The 17,575-nt window shown below is 38.6% G+C and overlaps 1 protein-coding gene across 1 annotated transcript in view; it reads right to left on the bottom strand.

The window, feature by feature from the left end:
• DNAJC15 (DnaJ heat shock protein family (Hsp40) member C15) overlaps positions 1–17,575 on the bottom strand; it is an 80,479-nt gene that overhangs the window by 23,337 nt on the left and 39,567 nt on the right. Inside the window, exons 4-5 of the mRNA XM_006083511.3 lie at positions 9,873–9,949; positions 1,008–1,078 (exon numbers count right to left, since the gene is read on the bottom strand). Of these exons, the coding sequence (XP_006083573.1) occupies positions 1,008–1,078; positions 9,873–9,949 (148 nt within the window). The remainder of the gene's footprint in view (positions 1–1,007; positions 1,079–9,872; positions 9,950–17,575) is intronic.

The raw sequence follows: 17,575 nt of genomic DNA, 5'->3' as shown, positions 1-17,575 counted from the left end.
GAGGGCAGTTGGGGGCAATCAGGCCAGCAGGGGAGGGCAGTTGGGGGGAAACCAGGCCAGCAGGGGGAGGGCAGTTGGGAGGGACTAGGCCAGCAGGGGAGGGCAGTTGGGGGTGAACGGGCCGGCAATGGAGGGCAGTTGGGGGTGACCAGGCCTGCAGTGGAGGGCAGTTGCGGGTGACTAGGCCAGCAGGAGAGGACAGTTAGAAGCAACCAGGCCTGCAGGGGAGGGCAGTTGGGGGCAATCGGTCCGGCAGTGGAGCAGTTAGGTATCGATCAGGCTGGCAGGGGAGTGGTTAGGGGGTGATCAGGCTGGCAGGCAGAAGCAGTTAGGGGCAATCAGGCAGGCAGAAAGGCGAATGGTTGGGAGCCAGCAGTCCTGGATTGTGAGAGGGATGCCTGACTGCCCCTTTAGGCCCAATCCCACACCAGGCCATCAGACATCCCTTGAGGGATCCCAGATTGGAGAGGGTGCAGGCTGGGCTGAGGGACATACCCCCCCCCCGCCGTGCACGAATTTCGTGCACTGGGCCTCTAGTATATATATATAAAAGCCTAAGCGACCGGCTGACTGCTATGATGCACACTGACCACTAGAGGAAGACACTCAACACAGGAGCTGAAACCACAGGCATGGAAACATGGAACAGACTGATGAATCTCAGAGGGAAGAGGAAAGGGGGGAGGGTGGGAAGAGATTAACCAAAGACCTTATATGAATACTAGAGGACCAATGCACGGATTCGTGCACTGGTGGGGTCCCTCGGCCTGGCTTGCGGGGATCGAGCTGAAACCAGCTCTCGAGGGGTCCTGGATTTTGAGAGGGTGCAGGACAGGCCGAGGGACCTCCATGCACCGGCCTCTAGTTTATTATAAGAAACATCACAATACATTGGCATATTAACTTCCATTTAAACTATAAATCATTTATAATGAGTTCAAGTAAACTGAAAAGAATTCAGAGCAGATTCTGGTCCTCATATTATGAAAAATAAGAATTTTACTTACCTTTATCTGGGTGATTCAAAATCATGATTCTCCTGTGAGCTGTTCTAATCTTGGCCTTGCCAGCAGATGGGCTGTAAAAAGAAATTAAAGTGCTTATAATAAATGGTGTCAAATTATAAATTAACAATTTATATGGGTTTCAAAAAATTAAAAACTAATGAAAATTTCACCATCTTGTGGATAAATATGAAATTACAGCCTGTCACTTAATTCCAGTAACCACCAAAATAAATAATTGATTCAATGCTGCATGTATTTTTCTTCAGTCCTTTGTAATATCAGTCATTATTTTCAACCCATTTAAAAAATAAAGCAATATAGCCGAAACCGGTTTGGCTCAGTGGATAGAGCGTCGGCCTGCGGACTGAAAGGTCCCAGGTTCGATTCCGGTCAAGGGCATGTACCTGGGTTGCGGGCACATCCCCAGTGGGAGATGTGCAGGAGGCAGCTGGTCGATGTTTCTCTCTCATCGATGTTTCTAACTCTCTATCTCTCTCCCTTCCTCTCTGTAAAAAATCAATAAAATATATTTTAAAAAAAATAAAGCAATATAGACTATACTGTAAGTTTGAAAACACATGCTTCAAATTATTTGGGGAAAAGTCAGTATATAGAGTGTAAAAGACAGGTATTTGAACTCCAGAGCTACTAGACTGCTGGATGTTAATCCCATTGCCATTTAGAATGGGTTAACCTTGGTCAATTTGTTAACTCATTGTGCTTCTGTTTCTTCATTGTAAAACATAGGAAAAACATATTCCTAGTAGGGCAATTGTAAGGATTAGTTAATGCCAACAAAGTGCTAAAATGGTACCTGCTGTGTAACAGGTGTTCCATAATGGTTAGCTTTATTATTATTATGTTTCAACAGAGCATCTCAAAACATGTCATAGCTCAAAATTTATTTAACTTTTTGAGAACTCTATGAGAAAAGCTTGGCTGCCAGAATCTATGCTCTAAACAATAATTAAAGAAAGTTAAATAAACCTAAAACTATTTTGGTAAAACCTAATTTATCTAGTATTAGAAATGTTTCTCATTAGTACATTTTCTAAGCAAGAAAAAAAATAAGATCAAGAACAACAAAATCCTGGTATTGCTACTTAGATCTTATCTAAGGTACTCAAAATCTAGGCCTCAAATGGGAATAATAGTACCTGACAAAGCACAGGTTGGTTGTTGTTAAGCTCAAAATAATTTAATTTGTATGGGTGATTCATGCTGCAATGGATAAAAGCAGGTACTTATAGAAATATGCAGATATAGCTTCAAAATCCTGATTCCACCATTCATTAGCCATGTAATTTGTTTTGTTAATTTCCTCATAAGTTATAATTTCCTCATATGTAAAAAGGAAATAATAAAACAACTTTCCAGGATTACCTTAAGGAAAAATTAGATAAAAGAAGTAAAGAGATTAGTATGACTCAACATCACTAATCATCAGGGAAATGCAAATCAAAACCACCAAGAGATATCACACCTTACGTCATCACTAAAAAAACAAGAAATAAGTGTTGACATGAACGTGGAGATAAGGAACCCCTGGTACACTGTTAGTGGGAATGTTAACTGTTACAACTACTATGGAAAAGAATGGAGGTTCCTCAAAAAATTAAACATACAACTACCATGTGATCCAGCAATTCCACTTCTGTTAATTATGTAAAATGAAATATTATGGAGTCATAAAAAGGAAATCTTGCCATTTGTGACAACATGGGATGGACCTGAGAATATTATGCTAAGTGAAACAAGGTAGACAGAGAAAGACAAATACTGTGTACGATCTCACTTTTTTGTGGAATCTAAAAAAGCTGAACTTACAGAAACAGAGAACAGACTGGTAGAAGCCAGAGGTGGGGGAGTAAGGATGAAATGGTACAAATTCCAGTTATAAGATAAGTCCCAGGGATAGAATGTACGGCATGGTGACTAGTTAACAATACTGTTTATGTATTTCAAAGTTCCTAAGAGAGTACATCTTAAAAGTTCTCATCACAAGGAAAAAAACAACACTAACTATATGAAGTGAAGGATGTTAACTAAATTTACTGTGGTAATCATTTTGCAGTATATACATACTAGAGGCCTGGCGCACGGATTCATACACCGGTGGGGTCCCTTGGCCTGGCCTGTGGGGATCGAGCCAAAACCAACTCTCCGACAATCCCCGATAAGTACCGGATTGCGAAAGAGTGCAGGCCAGGCCAAGGGACCCCACTGGTGCACAATTGGGGCCAGGGAGGGGGCACAGGAGGGCTCCAAGACGTGTCCAGCCCGTCTTGCCCAGTCCCAATCAGCTGGGCCCCAGCAGCAAGCTAACCTACCAGTCGGAGCACCTTGCCCCTTGGTGGTCAATGTGCATCATAGTGACTGACTGAACGGTTGAATGGTCGGACACTTAGCATATTAGGCTTTTATTATATACCAGAGGCCCGGTGCACAAAATTCATGCAAGAGCCTTGGCCCCCACCGCCACAGTGGCCACCTCTGCCTTGGCCCCCACCTGTCACCACTGTAGCCAGGGGCCTCTGCTGCCTCTGCCTCGGCCCCCATCTGCTGTGGCTTTGTCCGGAAGGAAGGACATCGGGAAGGATGTCCGATCTATTTAGCATATTATGCTTTTATTATTATAGAGGAGATCAAATCATGTTGTACACCTTAAAATAATGTACAATGCTATATGCCAATTGTATCTCAGTAAAACTGGGGATGGGGATATTTTAAAAATGTTAATAAATAACAAATAAGTAATAAGTATTTTAGTATAAAGACATATGGGCATTCCTTTTGGTTGTTTGTAGAAGTCTTTTAGGGACTATTTCAAACTTACTTTTTGGTTTGTAGAGTCCTACCCAGACAGAGACAGAGAGTACCAAATTTTGAGAAAAAAATCATTACCATTGTACCAGGGCAATGAACACTTTATTGTTTAATTGCCTATCAAGAATAAAAAAGATGTTACTGTGAAAAATTCTAATATGATTTAGTTTACTGTACCTAATCTACATTGATAATTTTCCCCCTGTTTTGCTCTATAACACTTCTTTCCTATATTAGTTATGTTTTCTAGTTTTGTGTATATATTTGACATGTCTCCCTACTGAAGGGCAGATCTTAAAATACTATCTAGTATTAAATGCATTTTTTACCACCCTCCAATTGTAAATAAATGGCAGTAAAAAGTTCAAGTCCTTGAAAGAATAAAGGTTCTGTATTAGTAAATATGAGCATTTTAAAAGATTATTGTACTGTAGAAAATCTTAAAATGAAAAAAGGGAAGCTTTAAAAACCTTATTGTATAAAGCTAATCAAATGCAGACTACTCATTCAAATTTTCACTGTATGCATTTTTTGGGATGAAGTATATATGGTAAGTTGCAACTTATTCTGGATATTAAGCTTTAATTTAACACATAAGACAATATTTAGCGCTTCAGTCAAAATTATCCTTGAAAATCATTTGCATTGCCTGCAATAACAATGCATGTGGGTTTGTATATAAAACTCCATAAGCATTACATACACTAAAGCCCAGCAACCAATGAACTAGATTGAAGTCAGTGAAAAGTTCATATGCACAAATATGGTCATTCAAAATATTCTACCTTTAAGAAAATAATGATCAGACTCCTAGTAGTTAGCTTTGAGATGAAGAAAGTAGTATCTTTTGTGTGCAAGGTTTATCCCCTTTTCTTTAAGTCCCTAGGACCTTAATACATGTGCCTGTTGTTATAAAGATTAAACAAGATGAGAGAATCCTAGTTCTTTATTTATACTAGAGGCCTGGTGCATGAAATTCATGCATGGGGTAGGGGGGACCCTCAGCCCGGCCTGTGCACTCTCGCAGTCCGGGACCCCTCAGGGGATGTCCGCCTGCCTTTAGGCTTTTATGATATATATATATATATATATATATATATATATATATATATATATATATATACGCACACACGCACATATACATACACATATACATATATTTATATATTTTATTAATTTCAGAACGGAAGGGAAAGGGAGAGCTAGAAACATCAGTGATGAGACAGAATCATTGATTGGCTGCCTTCTGCGACACTCCCTACTGGGGATCAAGCTCACAACCCAGGCATGTGTCCTTGATCAGAATCGAACCCAGAACCCTTCAGTCCACAGATCAATGCTCTATCCATTGAGCCAAACCAGCCAGGGGGAGAATCCTAGTTCTTAAACATAATATAAAAATGAAATGTAGCTCTGATGTATCTCCCAGTGTAGACAATTTCACCATGAAACTGAAAATGTAACTTTAAATACCATGTTGCCTAGATCAGCCATATCAAATTATGCTCCCTGGAACACACTTTGCTGGGAGTGCGGCAGTGGGGTGGAACTGAGGTATTCCCCAAGCCTGCAGCAAATGGAGCAGAATCTGGTTTCATCTTTTTCTTTTGAACAACATTTAAACAGAGTTCCACAGAAGCTTTTAAAAAGTTTGAAAGTCATAAATGTGCATCATTTCAGAAAACACCAGGTGTAATAACAGTTTTTCTGGACAGTAAAATATTTTAGGTTTTGTAAGAATGTACAGAATCATTTGTAGCACACAGTATTTTTTAAATAAGTCATCAGAGTCAGCTCCATTTTGCCTTTACCTACTTGGTTATATAGTCTAAGTAGTTAGTTTCACTGACCAGAGAAAATGGAACCACAGCATTGTAATTACATCTTGAAAATCTTCTCAAAATCAGCATTGCCTGAATGAAAGGGCTAGAGGGAAGCAAATAAGTTTTACCCTTCTATTTATTGGTTAAGGGCAAATATTTAGCTTCTGTATTCATGATGGAAATGGGAAGAAAGAGGAGCCAACATTTATTCAGCACCTGTTATTTGGTAGGTACTTTTATAAAAAAGTATCATCAATAAAAAAACATATTACAAATAAATAAAAACATATCATATCACTTAAGATTATTCTAACAAGACTACATATTATTAATTCCAATTCAAAAATGAAGAGCCCAGCTAGTGTGGCTCAGTGGTTGAGCAGTCAACCCATGAACCAAGAAGTTGCTGGTTCGATCCCCAGTCAGGGCACAAGCTGGGGTTGTGGACTCAATCCCCAGTTGGGGGTATGCTGGAGGCAGCCAATCGATGTTTCTCTCTCATCAATGTTTCTATCTCTCCATTCCTCTCCTTTCCTCTCTTTCTAAAAATAGATAAAAACATTAAAAAAATGAAGTGACTAAAGTACAGAGAAGCTAAATATAACTTGACCAGGATAAGAATCTGTTTTGCCTCACTGGCATTTATTGAGTAGTTACTAAGTGCCATGAATATGTTAAAATTTTCACGTGTGTTAATATTCACAACTGTATGCAGTAGAAACTAACAGAACCTCTATTTTCCAGATGATAAAATTGAGGTCGCACACTTAGTACATGGTAAAACTGATACTCGTACCCAGATTCACTTGTTATCAGAGTCTGTGTTCTTAATCACTGAATTTTCCTTGTGAAATTCTGTACAACTTCCAGTTCAATGGATAAAACTTTATAACCATGTACTTAATGTATCTTAAGTCAACTTATAGTTATCTGTCCTAACAATAGGAGTGCCTTGAATGATATATGATATTCTCAAAAACCTTTGTGTTTGGTTTTATAATGTGTTTATAAAACATTTCATATGTTCATTTCAAGACTATGAATGGGATGTTATAGGGGCCCAATAAAAATGCAAGAAAAATAACAAATGCTATTCTGAATAATATTAAAGCAAGATATAGTAAGCAATATAAATAACTTGCTAATTTGGTTCCCCTATTTAAAATAATTTTTCTTTTTCTATTCTCACATAAGAAGAGATCTCATCTCTTCTTATATTTTAATAAAGTACCAAGCTGAACTGATCTATTTTCTTTCCTCCCTCCCCATTTTTATTTTTCTTGTTAAGTCATAAGAAATAATAAAATGTTTTGGCCTTAAAAATCTGCTAGTCTATAAGAGATTTTTAAAAATTATACCAATATAAAACTTTAAGATTTGCTTAATTATGTTGATTAAATCACCAGGAGATTTGTTGTATATATTATACGATAGCCAACTCCCACAAAAATTTAACAGGCTCTAAAGCAGCGGTTCTCAACCTGTGGGTCGCGACCCCTTTGGCGATCGAACAACCCTTTCACAGGGGTCGCCTAAGACCATCCTGCATATCAGATATTTACATTACGATTCATAACAGTAGCAACATTATAGTTATGAAGTAGCAACGGAAATTTTATGGTTGGGTCACAACATGAGGAACTGTATTTAAAGGGCCAGAAGGTTGAGAACCACTGCTCTAAAGGAACATCAGATAAAAATTTGAATATATCCCTGGCTGGTGTTGCTCAATGGTTGGAGCGTTGGCCCATGCACCAAAGGGTCTTGGGTTTGATTCCCAGTCATGGGCATGTGCCTGGGTTATGGGTTCATTCCCCACCCTCTTTTGATGTTTCTCTCTCACATCAATGTTTCTCTTTCTCTCTCCCCGTTCTTTCCTCCCTCCCATTCTCACTGAAAAGCCATGGAAAAAAAATCCTTAGGTGAGGATTAACAACAAAAATTTGAATATAACTACTGGTAAATCTATGGTAGGGAAAGTATTCTTAACTTTAAGTGTTAAATGATATCACACAGCAATCGTAAAATATCATTAACTTTCTCCTATACTGACCAAAGTTAGAGAATCTATCTATATATATAAAAGGATAAGTGACTGACTGTATGTCCGTCCGACCGTCTGGTACATATGACGTGCACTGGCAATTTAAAAATAAACTTTGACTCGTGCATGTGCGATACATATAAAGCTCTCGCTGGCGCCAATCTAGACAGAGTAGGAATATTCCTACCTGAACCCGTTTTTGGACATGGTCAGTTATATGTTGCTTTCTCTCAAGTTTAAAGAGCGTGTGACGTTAAAGTTAAAGTTGTAAATACTTCATCACAAGGGAAATTAGTCAAGCACTCTGAAAGTGTTTTTACTCTTAATGTGATATACAGGGAGATATTAGAATAAGTTTAATCAATTTATCAGTCATTGTTTTTATCAATGTTGTTTTTATATCATGTCTTTGTTGTTATCTCATGCTATTATTTATTAATCAATTTATATATTATTTTCATATACATTTCAGTGATTTTCTTTCACATCTGAAACTTATAGAGAAAGGGCAAATAGCGATATTAAAATATTTCTTCTAATTAATTTCCTTTCAATGTGCACTGGGCCACTAGTATCTATACTAATAAAAGGGCAATATGCTAATTAGGGGAGAAGTCTTCCGGACGTCCATCCAAAGCCACAGCGGCTGCGAGGGTCTGGCGCAACACGGGAGAGGCGGGCTGGTCCGGCGCTCACACAGGAGGGGCGGGCTGGTCTAACACCACTGGTCCAGAGCCGTGGCCCCTTTTGCAGAGGTGGCACGGGACAGGCTGCAGCGCAGCCCAGTCCCAGTGCTGCCCCCATCCGCAGAGGCAGCCACAGAGGCAGCAGCGTGGGCCCAGTCCAGGCGCCACGCCTCCACAGAGGCTGGACGGGTGCAACCTGCTGTGCCTCAACCTCCCACAGCCCCTCCCCCAGCTGGCCTGCCCCCAGATAGCCCCCCACCAACCAGTGGGTGGGGGGTGGGGCCAGCGCTAAGAAGCGAGGGCCAAGGGCCTGCAGCTGCGGTGGCTGGCAATGGCAACAGCAGCGGGGTGATGGGGCAGAGCCTTACCCCGGATCAGCCTGGTCACCTCCTGCATTGGAGGACATCCTCCTGGACTGTGAGAGGGGGCAGGCCGGGTTGAGGAAGCCCCTCCCGCCCATGCACGAATTTCATGCACCAGGCCTCTAGTATATATATATAAAAGCCTAAGCGACCGTTTGACCAGTAGCTATGATGCGCACTGACCACCAGGGGGCAGACGCTCAATACACAGGCATGGAAACATGGAACAGAGTGATGAATCTCAGAGGAAAGGGGGGATGGGGTAGGGTGGGAAAAGATTAACCAAAGATCTTATATGCATACTAGAGGCCCAGTGCATGGATTCATTGCACCGGTGGGGTCCCTTGGTCTGGTCTGCAGGGATTGGGCCGAAACTGGCTGTCCAACATCCCCCAAGAGGTCCTGGATTGCAAGAGGACGCAGGCTAGGCTGAGGGACCCCACTGGGTGCACAAATCCGTGCACCAGGCCTCTAGTAAATGTTTAAAAGGTGAAACAAGTCTAAGAAAATATGCTAAATGTCAAATTGCAAAACTAGAAAATAATTGTGAAACAGAGCCCATATTATAATAGAAAATATGATACATATCAAATTATAAAACTGAATCCAGAAACAATTCAGTATCATAATGAGGGATATTATGATAATTGCTTTGAAACTTTAATATTGAAATATAATAGCTCCTGAGCACTGGCCAAGTAGCTTGGTTGGTTAGAGTACTGTCCCAATACATCAAGGTTGTGGGTTCAATCCCCAGTCAGGGCACATACAAGAAACAACCAATGAATGTATCAATAAATGGAACAACAAATCAATGTTTCTTTCTCTTACTCTCTCTCTGCCCCCCCCCCCCGTCTCTCTCTCTCAAATCAATTTTTTAAAAAAGAAGAAGAAGAAATATAATAGCTCTTTGTTATGGAATAAAGACACATTTCAACTTTGCCGGGTTTTTTTTTAGGAGTGTGAGATTTTCTCTTAGAGATTTTAAAATGTAAAAACTTGATATTTTCTCCTCTGCCTTCTATTCATAATTTAAAATATAAAAATAACTTTACTGCAACATTTTCTCCTTTTTCAATATAAGCTTGGGCACAAACAAAATAATACTTATGCAGCACACTTACCTTACACCCAAAATAAGACTAGCTTCTCGCCTACTCATTTTCTGTTCAAATCCTCCTTTATAATAGGATGAAAGGCTCTGTACAGGAAAAATAGAGCAAGAAATAATTAATTCCATATATAAGGGGTCATGACCTCAATCCCCTCACATAGTTGCAGTAAGAATGCGCATTTTACTAGAAGTCATCTTGAAATTATGGGGGTGAGGGGCACTAAACAATGATCCTTTACTAATAGCAAGATGAACACCTAAAAAATGTTACCAATTTTTTAACTGTCAAATATAATAATTTTATATACTTAGATATAACTGAAAGAATATGAGATCAGCAAAAGGCTTGATCTTTTTCTAAGTCTTGCAGTAATTTTCTCATTGGATCACCTTAACCAAATCAGTTCATGTGATATGACCAACATTTTTTTGAACTACTAGACAGACTGATAGAGAAACTGACAAAGTGGGGAGGATGTCAGGATAACAGATAGGCAATGCCAAGAGAGGCCAGAAAACTGGATTGAAAGGTCAATGTGGTTGGAGGGGCACGAGCAAGGAGAGAAGCATCAGAGAGGTAATTAGGGCCAAATTGTGGAAGGCCTTATAAACAATGGAAATAATTTAGAATTTTATTCTAAGAAGCCAGAGCACTGAAGTAACACAATTTGACTTTGTTTTGAAAGGATTCCTCCAACAACTGCTATGTAGAGACTAGAAAGAAAGATGCAACAGTGGGAGCAGGAAACCAGTTAAGAGGGCATAACAATAATTTAGACAAGAGATGATAGTGGTATGAACCAACGTAAAGGAGGAAGTGAAAAGTGGTCAAATTCTGGATGTATTTTGAAAACAGAACTAACATTTGCTTCGTGGACTAAATGTGGGATATGAAAAAAAAAGGAGAAACTCAGAAAAGGCTACTTAAACTACATCTGGATGAGGCTCATAGCCTAAAACACACGCCTACTTATGAGTAAGTCAATCTGTATATATACAATCATTACAACCCTTCTAAAAGAATTAGATCATTTTGAGGATAAGAAATTTATATTTGGGAACTTTATACAGAATCAGACAGAGGTAAAAAATGCTCATGTTAGCACATTTCTTCAGAGAAAACCATGCCTTCTACACTCATATAAAATTTAGTTCGTATATTACATAATTTTAAATAGAATAAAATGTTATGAGTTTTTAAATATATTATTCAATTTAAATTATAAATTAGTATCTGTGTCATGAGCAAGGACAAAGTTATAACTCTGTATCCCTTGACTCCTCCCTTAAATAGAACTAAAAGACCCTTTAAAGCTTACAAATAATATACCAATATCGCATTACATTAGGATATATAGATATAACACAATGCAGAATCATTTTTGACAAAACTAGTGGGTTAAGAAAATGTTTAGATACATAAAAATAAGATTATTATAATAAAGAACAACAATATAATAAAAAAGACAAAGTAGGGGGTTATATATTTCTAATAAAATTTCCAAGAACAAAAACAATGGGATTCTGCTAGTTTTGTTATGCTATGTATTTGATATACACTTTGAACTTTACACATTATTTTGTATTTTCTATTAATAAAGTATATACAGGGGTGAGCAAAAGTAGGTTTACAGTTGCTCATATGAAAAAATATATAATACGAGAGGCCTGGTGCATGAAATTCATGCACTCGGGGGCATGAATGATTTAGAATTATTCATGGTCCCTCAGCCCGGCTTGTGCCCTCTCGCAGTCCGGGAGCCCTCGGGGGATGTCCAGCTGCCGCAGAAGCAGAAAGGCTCCCACCACCGCTGCTGTGCTTGCCAGCCATGAGCCTGGCTTCTGGCTGAGTGGTGCTCCCCCTGTGGGAGTGCACTGACCACCAGAGGGTAGCCCCTGCATTGAGCATCTGCCCCTGGTCAGTGCATATCACAGTGACTGGTTGATTGGTCAACTGTCTGCCCCCTGGTGGCCAGTGCACATCACAGCGAGCAGTTGAGCAGCCTTAGCATATCATTAGTATATTATGCTTTGATTGGTTGAACGGCCTACCAGCCAACCAAACACTTAGCATATTAGGCTTTTATTATATAGGATAAGAATCTAATATAATAATAGAGGAATATGCAAATTAGCCAGGATGCTGTAACGTCACAACCAATCTATAAGTGGGGAGGGCGGGGCAGTGAGCTACAAGCAGGGAGAGCTACAGGAGGGCGGGGCAGCAGGCAGAGAGCTATAAGAGTGTGGGGCAGCGAGCTAAGAGCTGTGGAGAGGTACAGGAGGGAGGGCAGTGAGCTACAGAGCGTTGGTGGGTGGGATGGCCTGCTGAGGCAAGCGGCAGCGAGTCACTCAGGCACAGATTCATGCACAGGGCTACTAGTAAATAATAATACAAGAATAAACTGTGCTTCATGTACTCACAACTGTTAACCTACTTTTGCCCACCTTTGTATATAAACAATAGAAATTAAAATTGTTTTCCTTCTAAAGTTAGCATTAAATGTTGTAGTGCCATATATTATTGAAGGATGCGTATATGAAATGAATCAAGTTACAAAAAGTCATTAGCTAATTTAGTCAGTCAATAGCTTGGAATACAAAAGCCCCTCAAGACAACCAGAGAACTATATCATTCCATTGTCTTATTTACCATAAACTGTAAACTTTTATTATGCAAAATAATCTATTTAATTTATAGAGCCACAGAAGGATGATTTTAATTAGTGTTATACCCATGAATTTTGCTTAACAACAAAATGTTAACAATAGAAGTTCAATTTGAAAAAACTGTATTCAAGTAAAAAGGAAAATTCACATATAGGAAAATAAAAGCCTCAAAAGAAGATAAATGACTTGTTTTTTATCCCCCACCAGAGAAAAAAATAGGGATAATTAGACATTAGCTGAGTCAATAATATACATTAATACTTTAAAAAACAAGCAAAAGGGTAATGGTTCAAAACAGCAGACTGAATAATGTAGGTATTTTGCTTTCCAAAGTGACCTTGAAATGAGGACAGAGATATTTTAAACAACAAAAATCCATAATAGGCCTAGAAAACAAGAAATGGGACAAGTAGAAAAACAGAAAGTTTAAAGAAATCCTGGAATATTAAAAACAGGTAAGATTGCACATACTCAAAAGTCATAGCAGCCCCAATCCCCAGAGGAAAAAGAGAAACACTTCTCGGAAATCAAGGGAAAAAAAACCACTAAATTCAGAGTAAACAAATAGAAAAAATAATATCAGAGTAATTGAACTAGAACAGCAGAGATAAAGCATTCCTAACTCCATTAATACAAATCATAAAGAGCCTGCCACCTGCCGCTTTAGCTCTCAGGTTAAACAGAGAATCATGTCTGTGATGCATCTTATTATGGGTGGTAGATCCGAAGAGAAACAAGGAAGAGTATCAACAGATCACATTTCCAAACTCAGAAGGCTGGAGAGGGGGGCAGTTACACCTAGTACTCTGCTCCTAGACTCTGGAGGTCCGAAGCCTGCCTCTGGGCTCCTTGCTTTGGAAGACATGACTATTGACATGGCCCACCTATATATTCAGAGACCACTGATAATCCTTTTAGAATCCTTTTGAATGTTAATCCACATTCAATTAAACTTTAAAGCAAGCCTACCAAACTGCTGAGGAAGGACACTTATATTAATCAACTTGATCCTCATAAACATAAATCAATAACCAAGGATCATCAGATATTTGAACAAATCCAATATCAAGGGAGAAAAATAGAACCAAGATGAACAACTAGGCCATGGGTCCGGACCAGGCCATGTCTTGGTACTGGTAGATGTCTGTAGTCTACACATTGGGCACCTGGACCATGTTGGGCTCCTTGATTTTCTTCAGCCAGAAAAAGAGCAAACTATTAGGTGATGAAGTAAAACAAAAAGATGTCTCAACAAATGAAATCTCTGAGCCAACTAGTAAATTAGAGCAAAAGGATGAAATAACTGTTCCCCCCAAAGGGTTTTATGTAGGAAACAACTGTCACACATAAAGAGATTTTGTTCAAATTACTGACAAGATCCTCAACACTAAGAAATCGTGGTGGCCCTGGACCAGAATAATGATTGACTGCTGAATTCTGAAAACAGAACTTTGCTTCAGTATATAAATTTGATAGATGCCTGGATTTCCAGTTTATGTTTGTGAGAAGTGTATGCATTTAATTTTGCTATAAAATATGATCACTAATAATATGCAATAAATATTTCCTTCAAGAAAAAGAAGATGAACAGTTAATAACTGGCTTTTAAGGAAGAAGATAAATAAGGAAGCAGAAGAGAAAAATGCAAATTAGTGCTTTTAGAGATATTCAAAGAAATAACGCATTCATAAAAGAATAAGTTGCTATGAAAAAGAAACAAGAAAAATTCTTGGATAATAAATAATTATTGATGTAAAAAATTTACTGGATGGACTGAATAACAAAATGGCCATTGTCAAAGGCCAACCTGGTGATCTAGAAAATAATCTCTGGAAATACTGTGGAATGTAGAATGAAAAAATACAGGAGATAGAAAATAAGAGATAAAATGTTAAGAGATATAAAGGATAGACTAAGAGGTCCAACATCTTTCTGATAAGAGTTCCAGGAGCAGAAAAGAGAGACAACAGAAAAATATAACAAACAAAAAAATATATAAGAGAATCTTACAAAACAATAGATAATTTCACATAGTTAAGACTCACTAATAATTCCTTAAAGTTTTAGAACATCAGCAATAAAGAAAAAATCCCCTAAATTTGCAGAGCTAAACAAACAAAAATCACCAAAACCTAAAAACCAAAAGCACAAACAACAAAAGAAAATTAAAAGAGTACCAAGGAATAAGGACACCAGGAAATCTGCTGAGAGTCTGAGTACCAAAAATATCTGGCTGCAAGTACACAGGAAAGCATGCACAAGGGCACTGAGATTCAATCTGAGGGAAGATGACTATACTTCTCTAATACTGGCTCCACCAGACTCCAAGGAGCCAGCATCTAAAAGGTAATTAACAGTGAAGGCGAAAGAAACAAATAGTTTAACAAAGAACTTAAAACATTTATCATCCATGCATCTCATAGGAAAAATTACTCTAGGCAGTATTCCAGCAAAATGAAAAAAGAACAAAAAAAGTATGAGAAAAAGAAACATGAGATTTAAGAAAAAGATGATATTAAAGTGTAAAGGAAGCAAATAAGGTTTTAAGAAAAATTTTATAAAGATATTCTAAGATGTTTCACTGCAAACTGCAAGTACTTTGTGAAAACAAGGCACCATTTATCAAAAGCCATGTTTCTTAACTTGAAACGCACAGGAAAGAGAAAGGGGGGCATGCATCATTTCTTTCTCCTTAAGAAATGTAGATGCCAAGTTCAGTATACCCAGGATAACCTCTTGAACTAATCTATCTTATCTGTGAGCCTCCACAGACAAGTGAAAATTTTGTCATTTTCTTGCTCTCACATCCTTTACAATGTAAAAGAATGTAGTTCTACAAAAACTGGGAGTCTTCTATTTATGATCCTATATAATAAAAGGCTAATATGATAATCGACCAAGCATTTATGACACCCACCGACCACCAGGGGTCAGACGCTCAATGCAGGAGCTTCCCCGTGGTGGTCAGTGCGTTCCTATAGGGTGAACGCTGCTTAGCCAGAAGCCAGGTTCACGGATGGCAAGTGTAGTGGCAGTGGCAGGAGCATCTCCCGCCTCTGCAGCAGCACCAAGGATGTGTGACTGATGGCTTAGGCCTGCTCCCCAAGGGGACATTCCCTGAGGGCTCCTGGACTGTGAGATGGTGCAGGCAAGGCTGAGACCCCCCCCCCCCCGCAAGTTCACAATTTCGTGCACCGGGCCTCTATCTAATATAAATGTATCTACTAAAGAACAACTATAACATAAGACAAATGATTTCTAAAATTTTGTCTATTTACTATATATAAATATAGAAAAGACATAAATAACATTTATTTAAAAGAACCTATGTCCATTCAATTGGAAGCTGAATAGCATGCTATTAAACAATGACTGGGTTACCAAAGACATCAAAGAAGAAATTAAAACATCCTGGAAACGAATGACAATGAAAACACAAAAATCCAAAATCTATGAGACACAGTGAAAGCCATCTTGAGAGGGACATTTATAGATCTAGAGGCCTAACTCAAAAAACAAGAAAAAATAGTAATATATCATCTAACTGTACAACTTAAAGAATTAGAAAGAGAGCAACAAGAAAAGGCCAGTGAGCAAAAGGAAGGAAATAATAAAGATCAGGGCAGAAATAAATGAAATAAAGACCAAAAAAAAATACAAAAGATCAATGAAACCAAGAGCTGGTTCTTTGAAAGGTTAAACAAGATTGATGAAGCTCTAGCCAGGCTTACCAAGAGGCAAAGAGAAAGGACTCAAATAAACAAAATCAGAAATGAAAGAGGATAAATAACAACAGACCCCACAGAAATACAAAGGATTGTTAAAAAGTACTATGAACATCTCTATTTCAAAATACTAGATAACCTAGAGCAGGGGTCCTCAAACTATGGCCCACGCGCCGCATGCGGCCCGCCGAAAACATTTATCCGGCCCGCCGGGTGTTTTTGCCACCGCTGCATGTTGCTGAATTTGTTCATAGTTTTTTTTTTAAATTATAGTCCAGCCCTCCCACGGTCTGAGGGACAGTGAACTGGCCCCCTGTTTAAAAAGTTTGAGGACCCCTGATAGAGGAAATGGACATATTCCTAGAAAAAATACAACCTTTCAAAACAGGAAAGAATCTACAAATCTCAATAGGCCGATAACTATGGAGGAAATTGAAGCAGTCATCAAAAAGCTTCCAGCAAAAAAAAAGCCTGGGGCCAGACAGTTTCACAGGGGAGATTTACCAAACATTCAAAGAAGAACTAAAAACTATCTTCCTCAGACTATTCCAAAAATTCAAGAGGAAAGAAACACTTCCAAAGCTCATTCTATGATCCCAACATTACCCTAATATCAAACCCAGATAAAGACAATATAATGAAAGAGAATTACAGGACAATATCCCTCATGAACATAGATGCCAAAATCCTCAACAAAATCCTAGCAAATCAGATCCAGCAGTACATCAGAAAGACCATACACTATGACCAAGTAGGATTTATCCCAGGGATGCAGGGATGGTACAATATCCGCAAATCAATAAACGTAATACATCACATAAACAAATTGAGAGATAAAAACCACACAGTCATATCAATTGATGCAGAAAAAGCATTTGAAAAATCCAACACCCTTTCTTGATAAAAACCCTCAGCAAAATGGGAATAGAGGGATCATACCTCAACATAATAAAAACCTTTTATGACAAACCTACAGCCAACATCATACTCAGTGGGCAAAAATTAAACCATTTCACCTAAGAAAAGGAATAAGACAGGGATGCCCACTTTTACCACTGCTGTTGGACATAGTACTGGAAGTGCTAGCCATAGCAATTAGACAAGGAGAAGAAATATAAGGAATCCAAATTGGAAAAGAAGACATAAAACTGTCATTATTCGCAGATGACATGATACTATACATAGAAAACCCTAAAGACTCCATCCAAAAATTATTAGACTTTAATAAATTATTTCGACAATATAGCAGGATACAAAAGAACACAACCAACTCTATCTGCTGGTCGGACGCCAACCCTGAACTTACAGCAACTTGGTG

Source organism: Myotis lucifugus, unplaced genomic scaffold (assembly GCF_000147115.1).
Source record: "Myotis lucifugus unplaced genomic scaffold, Myoluc2.0 scaffold_7, whole genome shotgun sequence".
NCBI classification, from domain to species: Eukaryota; Metazoa; Chordata; class Mammalia; order Chiroptera; family Vespertilionidae; genus Myotis; species Myotis lucifugus.
Note: the sequence above shows the minus strand (reverse complement) of the source record. Positions and strands in the feature narration are given on the sequence as shown.